The 19,877-nt window shown below is 39.7% G+C and overlaps 1 protein-coding gene across 4 annotated transcripts in view; it reads right to left on the bottom strand.

The window, feature by feature from the left end:
- The window catches only part of PTPN1 (protein tyrosine phosphatase non-receptor type 1), a 49,925-nt gene that overhangs the window by 4,545 nt on the left and 25,503 nt on the right, over positions 1 to 19,877 (bottom strand). For 2 of the 4 annotated variants that reach the window (XM_075438691.1, XM_075438693.1), the window contains 7 exons: positions 12,328 to 12,418; positions 10,473 to 10,573; positions 8,363 to 8,461; positions 5,470 to 5,607; positions 3,498 to 3,707; positions 2,620 to 2,781; positions 1,815 to 2,050 (listed from right to left, as the gene is read on the bottom strand). In XM_075438691.1, coding sequence (XP_075294806.1) covers positions 1,815 to 2,050; positions 2,620 to 2,781; positions 3,498 to 3,707; positions 5,470 to 5,607; positions 8,363 to 8,461; positions 10,473 to 10,573; positions 12,328 to 12,418 — 1,037 coding nt within the window. The remainder of the gene's footprint in view (positions 1 to 1,814; positions 2,051 to 2,619; positions 2,782 to 3,497; positions 3,708 to 5,469; positions 5,608 to 8,362; positions 8,462 to 10,472; positions 10,574 to 12,327; positions 12,419 to 19,877) is intronic. The other 2 variants (XM_075438692.1, XM_075438694.1) reach the window with 2 other exon arrangements.

Here is a 19,877-nt window from a genome sequence, read left to right as displayed (position 1 = left end):
TCTCCCCCCGCTAGACTCGCTGGCCCAGACACGAGAACGAGAGCGGCGATCCCAGTGGGTCCTGCAGGCAACAGTACTGGTATGCAACAAGGGAGCACAGGGGTCACGTCCAGGCCTTTCCCAGTGCACCTGAAACATGGCTCGAGGTAGGATTTAACTTTAGCAAGGGACAAGGGAGATGTCTGGGCAGCCTCGACAACCAGCGAAGACAGGCAGTACCAGAGGGTGACTCAGCTCCAATCTCAGACATGGGACTATAATAAATGAAATTTGAGTCTCTGAGCTCTTTAGAGCTGGACATGTCTTAGGTTCATTTAAGCTACACTGTGAAAAGTATTTCCAGGAAATCGTTTATTCACTGAGAAATTCAGGTTTATAAAGCTAATGAGTAGACGCAAGGCACCAGCTTTAAATCCATACCCTTCCTTAGGTGTGGAAAGCATCAGCTGGCTTCTCACATCCAGGCAAATATCCTGATACCAGAACTATATTGTCACAGAGGGAAGAAAGAGGGAGGTGCTACCATTGCAACATTTCCTTCTTTTGTAGCTAAGCCTCCATTTGTGCCCATTCCTATTTCCAAGACTTCCTTTCCGTTTAGTAAAGATGTTTGGAATGTGAGTGCTTCACTTCCAGAATCTTCCCTGATTAATTAAAGAAAAATCTTGATCAAAACATTGTTTCACGTTGAGCAGGGAAACACTTTTGTCTTTTTGCCCCTGGCAGAATTTGGAAGGAGACGACAGGTTCAGCCCATGGTCTCAGCCTCTCTGCTACGTGAAATTAGAGGAGGTTTCTTCTGAAGGAAGACTACTGGAAACACATCGCACTGAGCTCCAGTTCCAGAGTCACACGCTCCCCCCTGGTTCAGACAAACAAAGCACATCAAGCCTGCCAGCCACAGCCGTTGAAAAGGCTCTAGAGCTCTGTGCACAACACTACAACTGGGTATTTTATTCCAGTATTCCTATGGGAAGCTGAAGATGTCGTCTCAGGAGACCATCTAGTGGGGGAACATTAAACTCCCCTTGATTCTCTCTGGTGGGCGTAGGGTCTGGGTTTTTTGTGGGTTTTTTTGTTGTGTTGTGGATTTATTTTTTTTTTTTTTTTTTTTTTTGTTCTATGTGGCATTCATTTGGTTGTTCTGAACAGAACTGCTTAACGTGCAGGATGCTGGGAACACCAAGGCAAATGGATTCAGCCACAGTCACTGACGAATCCAGAGTGACACCAATCAATCACTCCGATGAATCCGGAGTGACACCTAGTGGCTACGCAGGCAGGAGCCTCCAGCAGCGCATTTCTGCACACTCATTTGTCCTCATGGTTTAGGCTACAGTGACAGGTAAAAGAGTTCTCAGTCCTCTACGCTTTTCATCAGAAGTAGCTTTGCTTGCAACTAATTTCACATTTCTAAGCGTGGCTACAGCTAGTCAGCCTAGTTTTCAGCTACGTGACTAATACCACCTCTAAGTAGTGAAAGTACTTAGAAAGTACAGCTCCTCTGTAACTTAACACATATTACATGTAAATCAAGACTAAACCACCTCATTATGCTGCCATGTTTTCTTGTACTCTAGCGGGATCCCATAAGAGGCCCTAGCTCATGCGTGAATTTAAAACAACATGAGCACAAAACCTTTACTGAAAGGATTTGGAGTTGGAACTACTACTACACTAACTCGATCAAGGTCTGCTCAGGACCTTCTGTATGACATGCCATTTATGAGCAAGTGTCCTACAACTTCTCGATGCCGTAAGCCAACGGGACAGTCTTCCTGGGACAGGTAAAAGTGGGAAACTAAATGAATTACCTGTCTGTGATCAGTGGTACAGATGAACGAGCTCTGCCATCTGGAACTGTCTCTTCCACAGTGCTGACTGAACATCCGATCTCTTCCTCTACTACTTGATGTTTAGGAAAGAATTCTGTGTGTTCGTGCATCCTTCCATTGTGCATTTCTGAGGTTCGCTTTGGTGGTCTGGGAGGTGGTGGGGTATGTTCAGGTGGTGGGTCCAGGTCTTCGTTGGAGAGCTCTTTCCACTGCTCCTTCGGGGAAGGAAAAGCCCTGCTAAGTTTTTCTCTACTACTTTTATGCAAGCTGCTGTAACTTTTACCTTTAACTTGGCAGGGTCTTTATACTCTACCTTTTCATTTCTTATTAAAGTGGCTGTTCATTTGTGTTGGAAAAAAGGAAAGAAAAAAAAGAGAGACGAGAACTCCAAACTGAAGCTACATCCAGTACACAGGAGACATCAGCTATAAATGCAGAAAATGTTAATCTACTTCTGGAAAATTTAAATAGCACAAAGTGGAGTCTGTGTTGCTAGAGTTCTGCTTACCATAAAACAAACTTACAGGATTTAATCATAATACTTAAATTTCAGGCATATTAGAAAATTTTTATTATCTGAAAGACCAGGCTGACAGAGCCAGCTCACGCCTCAATGCTGAAAAGTACACAAGGCCACCGGTTATAGTACAGGTACTATTTTGAAAGTTCTTAAATACAACACTTCAGCTCATGACAGATTGTAAAGTTTCTTTCTATTCTGTTCCTCCCGCATATTTGCTACAGTTAAAACACTCCCTTAGGCTGTGCAGTCAGAAATACTCACTTGCACCGAAGCATCTCCCATGATGAATTTTGCCCCTTCAATAACAGCTAAGTAGGAGAAACGGAGCTGATCCGCTGTCTGGATAAGCCCCATCCTGTACTTCCTCATTTCTAGGAGAACTTGTTTGACGTCCACAGAAGAAGGATCTTTCCGTTTGTCCATCTGAAGATAAAAATTTGAAACATGCTTTATGCTCTGATGAGCTTGACTCGTTTTGCAGTACGGCCTTCAGATTACCCTTTGTACTACACAATTAATAAACTAGTAAAAAACTAATATCAGCTATTTATTTGGTCTCTAAAAAGACAGAGAAGGGAAAACACACTGAGCCTCAAACCTGTTGTATGTTTTTTCCCCTTTTCTGTGTTTTCTTCTGAAAATATAATTCAGAAAAAAAAAAAAAAAAAAAAGGACATTTTAACCTAGGCCTGACATTTCTGTCCAAGTTGCTCTCACACAGTGACAGAAAAAAGCCAAGGGAAATGGTTTTGTCTTAAAGTCAGGACGATTTGCCCCTGCCTACAGGTGAAGCTGTAGGCTTCCTGTAAAAGGAAGCACATTAGATTTATTTTGCATTGTTTCAGGTTAGTTCACACTATTACTTAGCAGACATCTAGTGTTTTTTTTCTTAACCATGAGGGCAAAGCCTGCCTTTGCAAATCACTCTCAAAAGTAGCCTTTTCTTCCCCAGACTCAAACCAGCCAGTTAAGATCTGCCTTGGAATACACTCCCAAACGAGAATATGAGTAAGATAATGGGAAATAGCATGCAACAATACTCCACAGAACATACCACAGCTCTTTGTAAGCCTACAACAAACCATTCCTTAAAATAACTCTGCAGAAATAGCGTACCATCTGGAGTAAGCAGTTCTTACCAGTAGGAGACACGTGTCAACCAAACAAAACGTCCCCGATCTCCCGATCCCCGCGCTGCAGTGCACCACAACGGGCCCGTGCTCAGGGTTAAGCGAGCCAGACTCTCTCACTTTGAACAGGAAATTGAGGAACGAAGCAGGTGACTCTGGGACGCCAAAGTCAGGCCACGTAGTATAATGAAAGTGCAGAATCTCTCTCATTTCCTGTGTCTGTAAAAACAGTATTTAGGAAGTCTTTTAGCTTGGATACACGAGTCAGAAGTATTCAAAGCACAGTTGCCTGCAATAGTGTTCTACTCAGCAAGGACAATTCCTCATTCATTTTCCTAGCAAAGTCACTCACATGTTTAAGCACACAGCTTTAGATATTAGACATTTTTACCTTTAGATCAATTCCAAATTGGTGCCTTTGGAAAAATTTTAGCTACTTCCTTTGAAAGTAGCTCTGACTTACCTGGTATGGAGGCATGTGCCTGCTCAGCTTTGTACACTACTCAGACTACACTGCTTCCACTACAACCTTAGAACAGCTGACTTAAATGACAAAGTTCCACCAGTCTGAGGGAGCTTCTATAGCTGCAGAACTAAGAAACTAATTACAAATAATTATCTCTTGTTGTGAAGGTCTCCACTTTGAGCAAAGGAAACTGGATAAGTAAATTTACTTCTTTGTAACATGGTTTAGTTTTTTCAGTACAGTTCCAATGCCTATATTGCCACTGGCACTACTGCCTTTCAATTTATAATGACAGAGTATCATTTGAAGATTGAAGATTTGAAGAAAGCAGTATCTCAAGTTACACAAGCCCTTTAAACTTCCTGCAGACAAAGCCCTTACACTATCACAGCTGTTCCTTTACAGGTTTGTTCCCAACCTGTAAACTTTCTTCCAAGACCACTAAACCACTGGTGCTCACATCCTTCTAGAATACTGAGCTACAACCAGCAAACGTGCCTACGGCAGAGGTCAGAGTTAATACACACCACAAACTGCTTCAACTAAATTCCTACTCAGGCATAATTTAGTCAAATTCGTTATCTGCTGTCCCACGTTTGCTGGCAGGATGAAGCATGCAAGATGCTAACAGATGAACAAAGGACTGCCTATGTCTTCCAGCAGCGAGCAGTACCAGGACAGGACAGAACTCAGGCTAGCACATCACAACATACACACCTAGCTCAGTGGCATCGAGGACCTCAGACATTATTTTCAGTGACTTGCACTCGGTGAAAGTTAATGGTGTTCTTCCTTAGCCAGTCTCCCCAAGGAGCTTTAGATTAGCTCTCACTGCTCTAATACAGGGCAGCGTTGAAGTGAAGACAAAGCGTAGGAAATGACACGTATACTTTTATTTTGGTTTTGCACAAAAGACAAGAGGGAAACAAGCAGGAAAAACAAAAAAAGAGGGAAACAAGCAGGAAAAACAAAAAAAGAGGGAAGCAAACAAACAGAGGAGTTATTTTTCTTAAAGCTAGCAGCCTGATCCTCGTATGGATACTGCTCACTGCAGGACCAGGGCTAAAACAGTTCCTGCTTTCTGATGAAGGCCATCAATGCAAAACCTGAAGATTTAAACCAAAACCTAAAAATACACCTTAGAACAAGACACAGGCAAACAGCTAGTGACAGAAAGAGCAATTATTTCAGTTATAACACAAAAGCACTAGAATATCTGCTAAGCAATTTTATCACGGGTTCTCTGAAACGTAGTGACCAACTAACCTTCTCACTCAGCGTACAGCCGAGACATGAGAACCACTGTAGTTTCCCCAGATATGTTTCAAAAATATTTAAGAGTTTCATTTCCACAACACACAAACTAGAGGCTGAAGAGCAATCTCCTGCAGTATCTCCATTTCCAGAACCAAATCTGATATAATTCGTGACCATCTTTCTCAAGACATTGATGAGGGGTCGAATCTCACCTCAGAGAGACTGGGGAATCTGACTGGTACCAGTTTCTGTACTTACTGTAAGGTTTTCCAATTCTAGCTGTCGTACTGTGTAATATGATTTTATATCTTCAGCTACCAATGTTAGTTTCAAGTTTGTATCTTCAAAAACCATTTCTTTCTCCTCCTTCTGTGGCCAGTACTGTGCACACTTTACCTAAAAACAAACAGGAGACATTTATATGTCATTCATAAAGGCAAGGAATAAACATCACTAAATACAACATTTTCTTATGAGACAGTTTCTTCATGTGCTCTTATTATAAGACCAATTGTAGGGTGCAGAATATCAGTCTCCCCTTATGTTGCAGAACCACATCTTCACTCAATCTTTTGTATGAGTCAAATTATTTTAACCCTGACTGAACTCAGGAAAATACCCAACGATTAAGGATAGGTTTGTTTAGGTAGAGGTCTCTTTCTTCTACATGTAAGCTGAAAGAGTATGAAGCTATGGAATCTAATTAAAAAAAAAAAAAAAAATCACCAAATCCATGATTTATTTTAGCTTGTGTTGGAAAAAACAAACAAACAAAAAAAATCTAATATCTGTCCAAGTATACAAGCTCTCACAACACTCTGCCAAAATCTAAATTTTAGTCTACTCTGCATTTCATTTATTATTCTCATGTCAAATATTTAAATTTCAAAAGAAGAGACAGACATTAAGAAGAGCAGAACATACTGTGAAAAAGTATTATGAATTCTATGAATGAGCTACATATAGAGAATTACAACACTGCTAATTTGCAAGTGTAACATCAAATGAGATTCTGGGTTACTCCATTCACTCACCACAAAAATAAAAACAGCAATCAGATCATTTAGATTTTACGTGGCACAGTTTAAAAGTAAAGTGCCAAACAACAAACCTCCATTCAGCAAACACTCCTGTTACCTGCCTCTGACTGGATTTCAATTCTCTCACTAAAGTTTCCCAGAGAGCTTAATTTTGCGAAGACTGCTACAGGCCAGGACCTTAAATGTGTCAACCAAATAGAAAAGTAGCACATTTTGCAGTGTGCAGGGAAAAACTGAAAATAAAGAAACTCATCAGCAACAAAGTTTCTGACAGTTAAATCTAAGGATACTGAGACTGGGAGAACTGGCCTGCTACCTCTGCCACGAAGCACTGCTCCTCAGCTGATGGCCACCTTTTGCCCGTACCTAAACATGCAGTAAGAATGGACTGCTGGGCATGGCTAATGCCTCTTTTATTACTGGACAAATAAAATGGCATTAAAGTTGAAGAACAATGAAAAATAACAGCATTCTCAAGACTACGATTTCTGACAGCATTTCAATAAATAAGAACACCCTTCAGTATTTTATTCATAGTAGACTAACACTAGTTTTGCTCAGAGTAGTTCTATTTTTTATTCAAAATACATCCTCTAGTTTATCAGGGTGTAGCATGCAGTTCTTCTCTGCACTTTTGTTGTTGTTGTATTAACATTAAAGAGACAGCAACTGGCTTTGGGTCCAATTTCTCCAACAAATGTGCCTGCAAACAGTATTTTGTTGTGCTCCACTGTAGGTCTCCCACTGCTGTTTGCTGAGCACTGTAAGCAGCCTGCCCTAAGGGATGACCACAATGCACGTTGTTCAAAACAACCAGCACTGCAGAGGGTGAGTGGGAATGGTTGGAAAGGAAGAAACTATTGAAAAATACGATTACTCCTTCTCTTTTGAAGATTGAATTTCACTTGCACTACTAAAAAAGCAAAACACTCAAAAATTGAGACTGCAGTTTATTAAAACACAACTCATTGCACAAGAATTTTCCTGATTATTGAGAATTCTTTCCTGATTATGCAAAAGCACGTACCACCCAGTTATCACTGGTGGATACCCAACACACCCGCTACCCTCCTCCAAAGTGTCTTTATACTGACTGCACTGGAGCATTCAACTTTAAATTGTGCATTTCTATCAGTCTTTAAAATTGCTTCTGTCTCAAATTTGCACAGCTGCCAAGTCCACTTTAAGGATGGCAGCTGTGGAATTGGCAGAGGCGCAGAACTCTGACCCGCAGATGAAAACCATGCCTGATGGTTCCTGTCTTCTCCACCAGAAGGGCCAAGGCATTTCCTCTCAGGACAGCAGAACCACGTGCCAGAGGAAGCAAAACTTTTTATCTGTCTGAAGGTAAATTACTTAAAATAACCCCAACTGTTTGTTCATCTATTGTTTCCCATCACCTTCTGCCTGTCTTGTCTAACGTAAATTTCCTACAAGGTCTGGGCAGAACTTAGCCCACCGTGCTTGTCCTAGCAAGCAAAGCACTGGCTGAACAGCTGGCTGCACATCACCCAGAAGATTATTGCTCAAGATCGATACCAGAGGAAGCACTTTCACTGTACCCCCATTCTCCTCATACCTCTAATGTCTTTTGTAAAACAATGACAGTGGTGGAGAAACAGTGTGCATTGGTGGCACATCTAACAGTCAAAGTGCCTCTATAACTACTTCAAAACCATTTCATAATGCTTGTGAATGAACATTGGGTGTAAACGACCTTTGAGAGGGGCAATCCGTGTACGCTGAAAAGAACTACATTCAGACCCAGGTTAGCAGTAGAGACCACATACTCATTTGTGTGGAGAGTTATATTGTGTTCATGCCTTATTTCAGCCAAATTCAGAAGAACTTGGGACCTACAACTACAAACTGAGTAATTTTCTGACTGCACCAAGATTGCCTCACCGGGTATTCAATTCTAGGCATAATTTCTTAGATAAAATTACTTATGGCCATCTCTACTTCCCTGCCCCGTTCCTTGGGTTGGTTTTGGGGTGGGGTTTTTTTTTTGGGGGGGGTGCGTTTTGTTTTGTTGTTGGTTTGGTTTTTTTTGTTAAAGAAAAACCAAGAACATGCAATGCACTCATAACTAGAACTGGGTAAGTACTTACGGATCCCTTTTCCATCACTCTGTTCAACATGACAACACCACGGCTTTTCTGTTCCCAAACCATCTCCCAAAAGTGACCACAAGTATTTGGCAAAGGTCCCTGCAGAGACAGAATCCCCAGAAATAAGCATTATTTTTTGTTAATGTCAGTGCAATGTTCCCCAGTAAAACTTCTTGCACTAGGCAATAAATCTAAACAAGTAACAAGCAACTTCTCATTTCAAACTGTAAAAAAATGCAGTGATACAGCTTTAACTTCCATTTTCCCACTATGAATTTACCCATGAAAGCACGGTTAATCTTTTCCCCTCACACATAACAGGAAGAGAGCAGCAATCTCATTTGCGAGAAGAGAACTGGGACTAAAAAGTGCTGAGAGAATTTTCTTAGGAAAGATACACAAAATAATGGGGAAATAGAGCCTCATTGACTAAGAGCAGAATAAACATCTGTGTTAAAGTATCCTGCAATGCATCATAGTTACTCGTAATACTTGAAAATTACAAGACTAAATGGACAAACATTCAAAAGACTGAAACAGTGCCAGATCAGTAACACATTACATGGTTTTCCAGAATCTTCATGGATCTGTTTTGGGACTGAACAACATGGTAACTCCTTTTCAAGGCTCCTACCTACTCACAAAGTAGATCTCCTTATAACGTTCTGTTTGTGCTATGCTCCTTTGCTATTTTCTACTCCAAAACCATTGCTCTGAAGTTTGGACCATGCAAACCAGCATCACTGTGCCTCTTATATTTGCTACCCATCATTTTGCTCAAACAAAACTGCAGGCCAAGGTCCTCAGAAAGAATGACTGGATTTAAATAAAGCCAGTTGAAATTCTGGATCACAACAGGTAACTGGTGTCAGTTAGCTGCCCATTTGACTATTCCACATACAGGTCTATCAGTTCAACCCTATGATCAACCTCCTCTGTCGAGAGTAAGTAGAATAAGAGCTGCATGCACAGAATCATTTTCTTCTTGAACACTGTACTGTCCACTTCTTCCTTAGAAGATTTATCTTTATTCTTTAGAAACAGGAAGGAAGAGCTGCTGCTTGAGAATATTAATCCCAGTCTACCTTTATCTAAAGTGTAAGAGGAAGGGGTAAAAAAAAAAAAGTCAAGATTAGAGATCAGGATAGTCTCCAGGGAACCAAACATTTAGAACAAACATGAATTCTGGCACAGTTGCTAGCTCCCAGACTAAGACAACAAGGTATCTACGTATTTTTAAATTGGTTACATAGATAGGTGTGGAATTCACAGATTCAGTGAAGAACAGCCACTTCCCTCCTGTCCCCCACATTTCCATTGCTAAAGTCTATATTCATAGCTTTCCTCCCTCACATTGAAGACAGAAGCATCAGCATTGCTCAACTTAGACCTTTTGCAAGCCCTGTTATTAGGAGATTTGTTATTTGTAAATAGTACAATAACATCACTTTCAGAAGAATATTTAACAAGAAATATGTGGTGGAGCATACGGCTTATCTGAAACAGAAGGTCAGTTGTAAGAAATTCCCTAATATGTTTTAGTTAACGTCTGCCCCACTAAACATAACACATAAATATGCTTTTTATTTAAAGTATGTTATTTCAAATAGGTTTTGAACATCTTGAAGTTCATACATATAGTTCTGCAAACGTGAAGCCCTCCCACTAAGTGAGGTTCAGCTCTGTTCACAGAATTTATCAGCCAACTTCAGAGTATAGCGGTCTCAAGCCTTTGTTCTGGCCTTCCATCTAGAAGAAGCGTGATTCATTTCAACTCCATCTAAATGTTGCTTATCATAAGCTAAAAAGCAGATTTCTAGAAGTATGTTAGCTTCTAATTGAGATGGGTCTAAAGTCTGATATATGAAGTGGCCAAAATACTCTACAAAAAGTCAGTCAGGGCTGACAGAAAGCAGGAAGAAATAGGTAGCATTTCTATGAAATTGTTCTATGTATATGTTTATAGATACACACAGATGTTTATATACAGTTAACTAGCCTAATAATAAACAAACATAATAGTAAAAAAACATACAAGAAAACAAACATAAACCTATGAAAACCAACTCCAGTCACCATATGATTTTTATTATCCACTGCCAGCAATTACCTGGGTAAGGATGTAGCTCCTTTGGGCCTCTTCCATTTTTATCAAACTAGCATTGATATAGTCATTGTCACCTTGGTTTAGCTTAATTCGACTGTGATCAACTGCAGCATAATTAGAAAACACTGGTTAATGTATATGCAACACAGCACAATCCATGCACAACGTCATCAGATGTTAGGATCAAAAAAGCTGAGTCGTCCTGAAGAATGAAAAGAGCTTAATCACAGGCAGGGCAGAAGTGTTGGCTGGTGCATGTAACTCCAGAAATACAACACAGGTACTACAAGAACAGCACCACAGTATGGTCAACACAGAAGCTGCACTCCATCTTCCAAGAACACTTATCAAGAATGGAAGTACTAAAGTAATCACAACAGTAATTTGCAAACCAGATCACACTGACCTATTTGTACAGTTATCGAGTTATTGTTTTTAAATAAATCTTATTACACAGCGGTTTATCTTTTGCAGCTTACATAGTCAAACCCAGCTTGTTCAAGGTTGTTAAAGGTTTGTCTAAACATATATTCTACAAACAGAACAGAGACTTCTGATTCTTCTTACCACATTTAGCTACTGTTTCCAACCCAACCACACCCCAATGCACATAAAGAATGATCAAAATTAAAGAATTACAGCAAATGCAATTTCACCGCTCTTTTGTTAGTCTCAGCTTGCTCCACTTAGGATTAAAAAACCAAACCACAAACAAAAAAAGACACACAAGATTTCCCACATTTTGCAAAAAAGCAACACAGAATGGAAGCACTATTATCTAAAGGCAAAGAGGAACAATTTGTTACTCACAATCCCAAATATTAGAACTGCTTAGTAAAGCAAACTACGTGCATTATTGTTCCTAGTTGATTGCCCCAAAGACTTCAGTATCTTTTAACCACTAAGTGTAAAAGTTTTCTGATATACAGTAATACTCTTGTCTTTGAACGGAAGACTGACATTTTCCCAGTAACAGAGCCTAGAGAAACTTTGCATTTAAAATAGGCAGAAGTACTGCACCCTTGAAGAGGGAAAGAAGTCCCAGAACAAGCTTTGTCTTTTAGTACAGAGAAGGCAGTTTAGTGAACCAGCTGTGGACTTTCTTTCGTGTCTGATGCATCAAGTAATATTTGCCAACCACTTGACTACAGTCCTGTACCTCCCGGCACACCCCAAACGTACAGCATGACAGGCACAGGCAAGTCTGAACGTTACTGTCTTTGTACACGGGATGATGGAAGGACAGCCAGCCTGCAACACTGAACGGCACTGTGCCTTGTACCGAGGACACGTGCTCAAAGATGCACTTCCCACCAGAATTCACCAGAATATGTAATGATAACCATTTCAGAACCACAGGACTCAAACTAGTATTATCACCTCTGCAAACGCCCCCTCTTCTCTGTTCCAATCAGCTTATGAGCTTGGATTTATTTCTAGTAGCCATATGTTTTATGCAAGACTGTTCCCCATCTCCCAACAGGGGCAGTTCTACTATATTGACTAGAAGGATGCTCTAGCAAGTATACTGCTGTAAAAAGGATACTTGCAATTTTATTAACACTACTTCAGCCACCTTTCTTCTCTAGCATAAGAATTCAAAGGTTCAGCAAGTTCCTTTTTGCAGATTTCTGCTGACAAATACAGCATCTAGTGTATGCTGCTCTAGTATAATCCTATGGACATAACAGCATCCTGTGACATCTAACTCATAAATAAATATATTAACAAAATGAATTGTCTTGGATGCACATCCATCTAACTGAAATCTTGTTCTTACAAAGAACATTTAGCTGTTAGAAGAAGTCATTAGAGGTCAACAGTCTGTTACAAACAATAGAAAAGAAAGTGTACTTACAGGGGCTGACATCTCTGTATCTATTTCTGTTTTTGTTTCTGGGATGTTTGGCCACTTTACATGGAAAATCACTGGCTTCATGCCTGATGTCCTGAAACAACAAACAAAAAAAGTCTTAGATATGAATCCACCTAATATCATCATATCATTAGCTATTTTAAGACAAATACCCATTTGGCTTCACATCCTCATGTGTGGGAGTTCTGGACAGAAAGCACTTTGGGCTTCAACTTAAAAACTGAGTTTAAATTTATCAGAATACAACACTAACGCTATTTGTGTGTTAAAATATTATTAGCTTGCATAATAAAGTAGCAGAGCATTTATCAGACATTATGTCTTTACACTCCTGATGGAGCAGGGTGTCTGCCCCAAAGCACTTTCATATAAACTGCTTTAAGCAATTCTTTCCACTATCAGTGAAACTACCAAGTGTACTTCTGACTCAGCAGCAACTGGAAAATGTTCACTGTGACAGAAAAAAAAAATAAATCTTGTCGACCCTCACAGAATCACAGAATGTTCGGGGTTGGAAGGGACCTCTGTGGGTCACCTAATCCAACCCCCCTGCCGAAGCGGGGTCACCTACAGCAGGCTGCACAGGACCTTGTCCAGGCGAGTCTTCAATATCTCCAGAGGAGACTCCACAACCTCCCTGGGCAGCCTGTTCCAGTGCTCCGTCCCCTTGGCATCAAACACACACATGGAGAGGTAACTTGTCTAAGATCACTCACATCTTTATCTTATCAGCAAGATGTCACAAAGCTGCAAGTGGTAAAAGTTATTTTTACCCAATTCACATGCTCTACTAAAACATATATATTATCTCAAGCATATAATCAGGGTTTCAGTTTTTTTCAGATGCATACTACAGCTCAGCTATCTGAGACAATTTCAAAAGTTCTACCAAAAACAATTCCACTCTCCTTGCCCTTTAGTCCCAATTTGTAGAAACAGAACTTCACACTGTAAATAAATACTGCATAAATATGCAATTCTTAAAAACTGTAGTACTAGGAACTTCACAGTGAAGCTGTTAGGTTTAACTGAAATTAATGAAAACTGAAGGAATGGATTTACTGTAGAACTGGTATTTCAATAGCATAATTAAGTTTAAGAAATCCCAAAACAGACATTGTGCACATACATGAAATGAACAAATGAACCTAGCCCAGAGGCCACTAAAAAAGTTATCATTAAAAACAAATTACTGAGCTCAATTAACCCCCTTTCATGAGATGAAATTGATTTTGCTAAATATAGTAAACCAAATGAAGCAGAGTTTAATACTAATAATCTGTCCAGATACAGATATATTTGAGCATGGTTTTGAATCACCCCCAGTGTGATGAGAGAACAGGTTTCTGCGCACATAAAGTTAGTGCATTTGGAGGGCTGCTTGTGATATACAGATCACTTGCACAGAAAGGCTGGGCGCTCCTCTATTAATAATTTCACGTTAGTTCAGGCTCTGGTTCAAACTGTGGTAGCTTTCCAACATTAGAGCAGGAGGATTTTATACCAGCTCAAAAGTCTAATCCCTAAAATGCAAGGCAAACTAAATTAGTTTTCTCTTCCTCTCAGTTTTGCATAGAGAGTCATGTGCAATGCTGAAGATTTTATTATTTTTTTTTAAATGGGCTATTTACTGCAGCTTATTACTTGTTCATCTTTTTCTACCCCATTATTCAGATACGTATCAATTTACACCGAATGCTACATGTCAAGGAAAGAGTTCTATTTTACATATACCTGTTCAAAATTAGTTCAGTATTCTGAAATGGCTCCTCACTGAAATAAGCTCTGACATCAGCTGCTATCTTTTTATAACTTAACACATGGCTGCCAGTATTTCTGCTTATGAAGAATGCAGTCTGGAGAATATGATCTTGACTGCCACAGTCTAATATCTCAAACACGAGGCAGCTAAAATGGATGTTTTCATAAATTCGTCTCTGACGCTAAGTCGGTGACTATGTATTTTGCAGGGGTTTATTTTACTTCTGTAACAACTGTATAGGATTAATGAGAGAAAAAAACAGGGAACTAGGAAAAAAGGTTTTCTAGATCTCTAACCACATTTCCCGCAAAGCCTACACGTTGCTTTTTTAAGTGTTAAAACACCCAAAAAACAACACAACCACCTTACCACTTCAGATTCATACTAAAAAAACCCCCCAAAATCCCAGCAAAATGCAAACCAAACCAAAAGACGCTTAGGCATTTTTGCTGTAAATATTGGGTTAAATTAGCAGAAGCACTAATCTACACTGTTTCCTTTCACAGCATTAACAAATTTGAAAAGAATTGTCCCCTCTTTTAAAAAAGGAAACAGATGAAATGTTTCATTACAGAAATTGAATGATACAAAGGTGTTCTAATATAAAAATATTACACTTAAGCATACATATGTATGTGCATACACACACTACTCCCAGCCTCAGAGAGTTCCATCTCAGAGAGATTCAAATACCAACATCACATATTTAATGATCTGAAACCTGTAATTCATTGGTAAGCGAACAGAGAGCTGGCTATTACCTTGCTACCAAATATTAGATCTTTTTAAAGATGCTACAATGCCTAAAGGTACTGAAAGAATAAGGGAGTTCTAGGAGATGCATAATTCCCATAGGCACAGAAAAAATGAGAAGGAAGAAGTTACCCACGTACCTTCCAGAAACAGACAACTTCAAAAGCGTCATATATTTCTGAAGCACATTTCAATAAACAGGAATAAAAATGGGGTGGGGTGGTAATAAAATGAGGGACCTAGAGATGGCAACAGGCAAGCTGCTGACTCCTATGAAAATCCCACTAGCATATAGCACTTCATTTCTGAATGTAATGAACATCAATAAAATAGAAAATCCTGGAGGGCACGCGGGTGCTGACCTCAGTGGTCAAATCCATGCCTGAAATATGGGGCATACTCTTCTCAGCAACAAGGGATAACAGTGGTTTGGGATTTTGGTTGAGGTTTTGGTGGCCTTTTTGGCTGTAGCAGTTGCTAGAACACCTAAAGTGACAAAAAAAAGTATCTAAAATTACTTCCAGGATATGAAGCCGACTTTAGTGGAAATCAGACGGCCTTCAACAGAGAAAGTTATTGGAGAGAAACAATCTAGTGTCATGTTATGTAAAATGACGATGTTCTAGGCCTTTCTTGTAAATTCACCAGTCACAGAAGTTTTTGAGCACTGCAGGAGTCACGTAACTACTGATGCTCACTGGTGTTAGGGCAGTTTCAGAATATGTCAATAATAGTACTACAGGGTCTCCACGTCGGAGAAAGCAGACTCATTCAAAGGATGCAATTAGTATCCTATGAGGAACTTGAAGCCAGTGATGTCACGAGAACTGAAGTTATCGGATGGACACAGGGATTGATAAAGTTACGAAACACCTTCTTGAATCACACGCATAGTCACACTGCAGAGATCTTGTCATTTAAAAAGGAAGCTCGACATTTCACTTAAAAGGTCGTGCAATATAAAACTTTAAAGAGGAAGGGCTAGAACTGAAGTCAGTTTTCCAAAGTCAAATGCTTCTGGTCTTGAGCATGAGTCATTCCATGTCAGCCACTCATTTCTTGGTTTTAAATCCTGTACTCTGTGCAAATACCCCTAGAAACTTCAGGGGTGGAAAGAGGAAGTCTGCTGAAGTGCTGTGCTTCAAATGGAAAGTTCTTGTCCCTGTTAATTTCCAGTAGTGACTGGAATAAGAAGTTCTTTAGTACTTTACAGGAGAAGGTTGCTCTCAGCTGCATGAATGAGTTCCACTTGGCCTGACAGCATCACATGTCCTGCCACAAAGAAAGGACACAGAACGCAAGGGCAGATGGCTGTGTTGTTCAGACAAAATGGATCGGTCCCATGAACACAGCCTTACTTTCCAGAGTCCTACAGATGTTCATCAGCTGGCTCTCAGCCCCTTGTCCCAAAGCCTTCTGTACCAGAATGCCTGACCCTTCCTCCCTTCCCCCTGCCATAAACCTAACAGTACGGATTCACACGGCAGCCCACAGCCCTTTCTTTCCATTCCTCCCAGACTTCAAAAAATTACCCTCAGTTCAGTCTCCTAACCCGTAACTACTCTGGAGACTTCTGTCTGTCAACTCCTGCTTTGCTCAAAAAGTATCTTATGCAAACTCTCCTAGTTGTACTAGCCACTGGTACTCCGCACTACACTATAGCTGCCATACGTAAACTCTTAGCACAAGAGCATATTTGACTACACCTTCCCCATCTTGTTCAGACACCAATGAGACATTACAAAATAGAAGATACACCCCAAAATCTTCAAGTATTAGCTAAGATCACATGAAGAGGTGTTCATGACATCAGACATTCAAGCACATTGCAATGGGGCACAGATTTGCACCTCAGTATTCCTGGAAGAGAAACAAAATGTCCAGCCTTCAGATGCAACAGAAAGGCTCCCGGGGAACTTTGCATCAGGCCTCAGTCTGATCACACCATTTTATTACACCATAAACTCTGGAGTAGCTCAGACTAAGAGATAATGATATGCTGTCATTTTAACAGTTCTGTTCCTGCAGGAAGCAGCAATTGCCAAGCTCTTATCATGGGCTACAGAAGTGCACAGTAATCTATCTAGTGAGGCAGTCACATTAAGGAAAGCAATTCACAACAAGTACAGAAAGACTTAAACAAAAAAGTAGTTTTAGCTTAAAAGCATAAAAAAAAGAGAATGTTTCCTCTTAAAGCCAGCACTGAAAAAAATTATGACACTGCTGTAAAAGGTGGAAGAGCGAAAAAAAAGTTACAGTAAAGTCAAGTGAAAGCTGCTGTTATTCTGAGATGTCATTACAGGCTGACTTCGCAACAGAAATACCCCTACAATTACATGAGGTGGCAAAGACCTGTACAGAAAATGACAAGAAAACCAGCTAGTACTAAGGGATCCATAACAAACCGCTACTTTACACAAATGAGACACGATCTTCAGATTCAGCGTGTAAGGGAGCAAACTGAGTCACTGAGAAGCAGAAAACTAACTCCTCAACAAAAGAACCTTGCCAAGACATAAAACATAAACACATCAACCACTCATTCAACCCACTTTGTCAAGGAAGACTGCATTTCTTCTCCTGTATTAAACTTTACATCAGGATATTGGGACAGGGACAAGAAATGAGGATGTAACTTGCAGGTAACAAGAAGGTCATCTAAACATCAGATAAATGAACAGACAATTGCATCACATAACATTAATCTTAACAACAAGCTACAGAATTTTAGTCAGATAATTAATGTAGATTTTAATATCCTTTGAAAACGTTTTATCTAGTCTCTTGGTTTTTCTTTCAATATGGTAATATTGATTTGGTTATTAATCTCCCTCAAAAAAGCCAGCTGGCCGATACACTGAGCTTCTTCCTGAGGTCAAGTAGCACGGAGAGAGAGAGAGAAACGGACACGCTTGTTTAAAGTTCAACAACACTATTACGTGAGTTTAAAAAAAAAATTAAAGGATCACACACTTGCAACATGGTTTTCCTAGAAAGCCCCTTGCTCATTCAGCACTACGTGGGCAATCTGGAACAGGTTGTAGCAATGCAGTGTAAGCAGTATTTCTGACACCAGTCAGCTGGTTGCATGCACGGAAATAACCCCCCAGGAGAATGTAAACTGGGCATGATCGTGTTATTAAATCATATCAGCACTTGCAGAAGTGTACCAATTTTTTATGGGCCCATGATTATTGCAGTTAGCAAATATTATAGATTGCTTCTCACCATTGACTAGTTTCAACGTGCCTAACTATAAAAATTTAAGAATTACCAAAGTAAATCCTGCAGTACTTTATTGTACCCAATTCATCTTGGTAGATAACTGAACACTGTAAATGCTCAATTAAACACTCACACCTGAATGGTTCGTACAACTTGGGTATGTACTTCCAGAAGGGGGAAAGTCATAGATTTGCATAATTTCCAAATTTTAACAGTATTTTATTTATTTTGCTGTTCAGATTCTCATATTGCTTCAACGTCATTATCTTCAATGAGTAAGAACTGATTTTTCAATTCTGAGTTTTTCGAGGGTTGCAGCAGAGCTAGGGTGATCAGAGATCTAAACTCTAATGTTAGGTTAAAGAATTACATGAGACTTCTCAAATTTCAGTAAGTTCAAAATACAGTTTGTCCTTGAAATTTATGACCCACAACAGAAGAAGTTCAGAGTAGCTGGCAGGAACACTCTTACTTCTGCTGTTTTGTAGCCATGTACTCACTGCCAAAACAGGAAACAACTGAATGGAGGGTCAGCATAAGAAAACAACTGAAGTTCCCTTCTTCTTCACATCCATCTCTATTTTTCCTCCCAGATATTCAATCTGCTCCAGAAGTACATCTTAGGCATTACTGGAAGGATAGAGACGCCTGAGAAGATTAAACGGCTTTTTCTTGACAGCTGCTGTGCAAAAGAAAAGCTTTGCTATCTGTATCACCAAACAAAGCCAGTGCCAGGAAACAAACCACAGTCTCATAAAAATGTCAAGAGGTTCTAACTCGGTTACTTTTCTCCTGTAAGAAAACCAATCATGGAGATGAGATCCAGATCTTGATCTGCCCAAACATTCTACATCTCCACATAGAGAGTTTTGGTTTAACCTCACCTCAAATAGATTGGTGAATCTGACAGTCCAGACATCTACATAACTCCTAAAGGAATTTAGTTTGCGTAGCAAATCCAGACCTTAATTTGTTTGCAGTATGGATTTTGTATAAATTTAAAAATGTGTAATTCCTGGCCTGTAGCATATTCCAGGCTTCATAAACTGACAACTGTGGTTATAAATAGAGTCCTCCTTTCCTAGTTACCTAATATTTTCATTCTGACATCACACAAGCCACCGAACAGCATTATAGCTTTTACAGAGCTACAACTACATACAAAAAAAGCCCAAATGACGTGTGTGTAGAATTTGCAGGCTTCAAAGAGGGTGGGAAGCGGAAGAAAAAAAGACATAAAACCTGTACGTATTAGAAGGTGAGGGAGGGATGAGAAAAGCTTCTTCTCACACCTTTTCACAGCAAAACCAGATTACTGCGCTGCATAACCAAGATGTTTTGTAGAGTTTAGACAAGCTGCAAATTGGAAACAAAAGGACAAGAGATGCCCTTGGAACCACTGCAGAGAGTTTATGGTTTCTCAAAGGGATCTCTGACTTCATACAGTAGGAACCATGGAAAGACTTTTTATTTATGCTCACTCAGAATCTTCTACTATCTTTCAGAGATACTACATAGAGTGTTAATAACCTCAGTTAATGTTAAGAAAGCAAGATTGTACTATTGCCCTAAATTCCTGCATAATCTATTATCACCATTTTATCTTAAAATACATGAGCTCATCCGATTAAAAAAATAAATAAATTAGATAATAAAATGTAAGACTCTCTTGCTTTTGAGTGCCCCTTTTTCAACAAGGTTTACAGTGTGATACAGTGAGTTTCAAGCTATCTGCATCAACACCTCTCCTTGCTCACTGTTTCATCATTTGTATAGGTACATTGTTCATTTT

The sequence above is a fragment of the Opisthocomus hoazin genome, chromosome 18, assembly GCF_030867145.1.
Source record: "Opisthocomus hoazin isolate bOpiHoa1 chromosome 18, bOpiHoa1.hap1, whole genome shotgun sequence".
Lineage (NCBI taxonomy): Eukaryota > Metazoa > Chordata > Aves > Opisthocomiformes > Opisthocomidae > Opisthocomus > Opisthocomus hoazin.
This window is presented reverse-complemented; position numbering and strand designations above follow the sequence as displayed.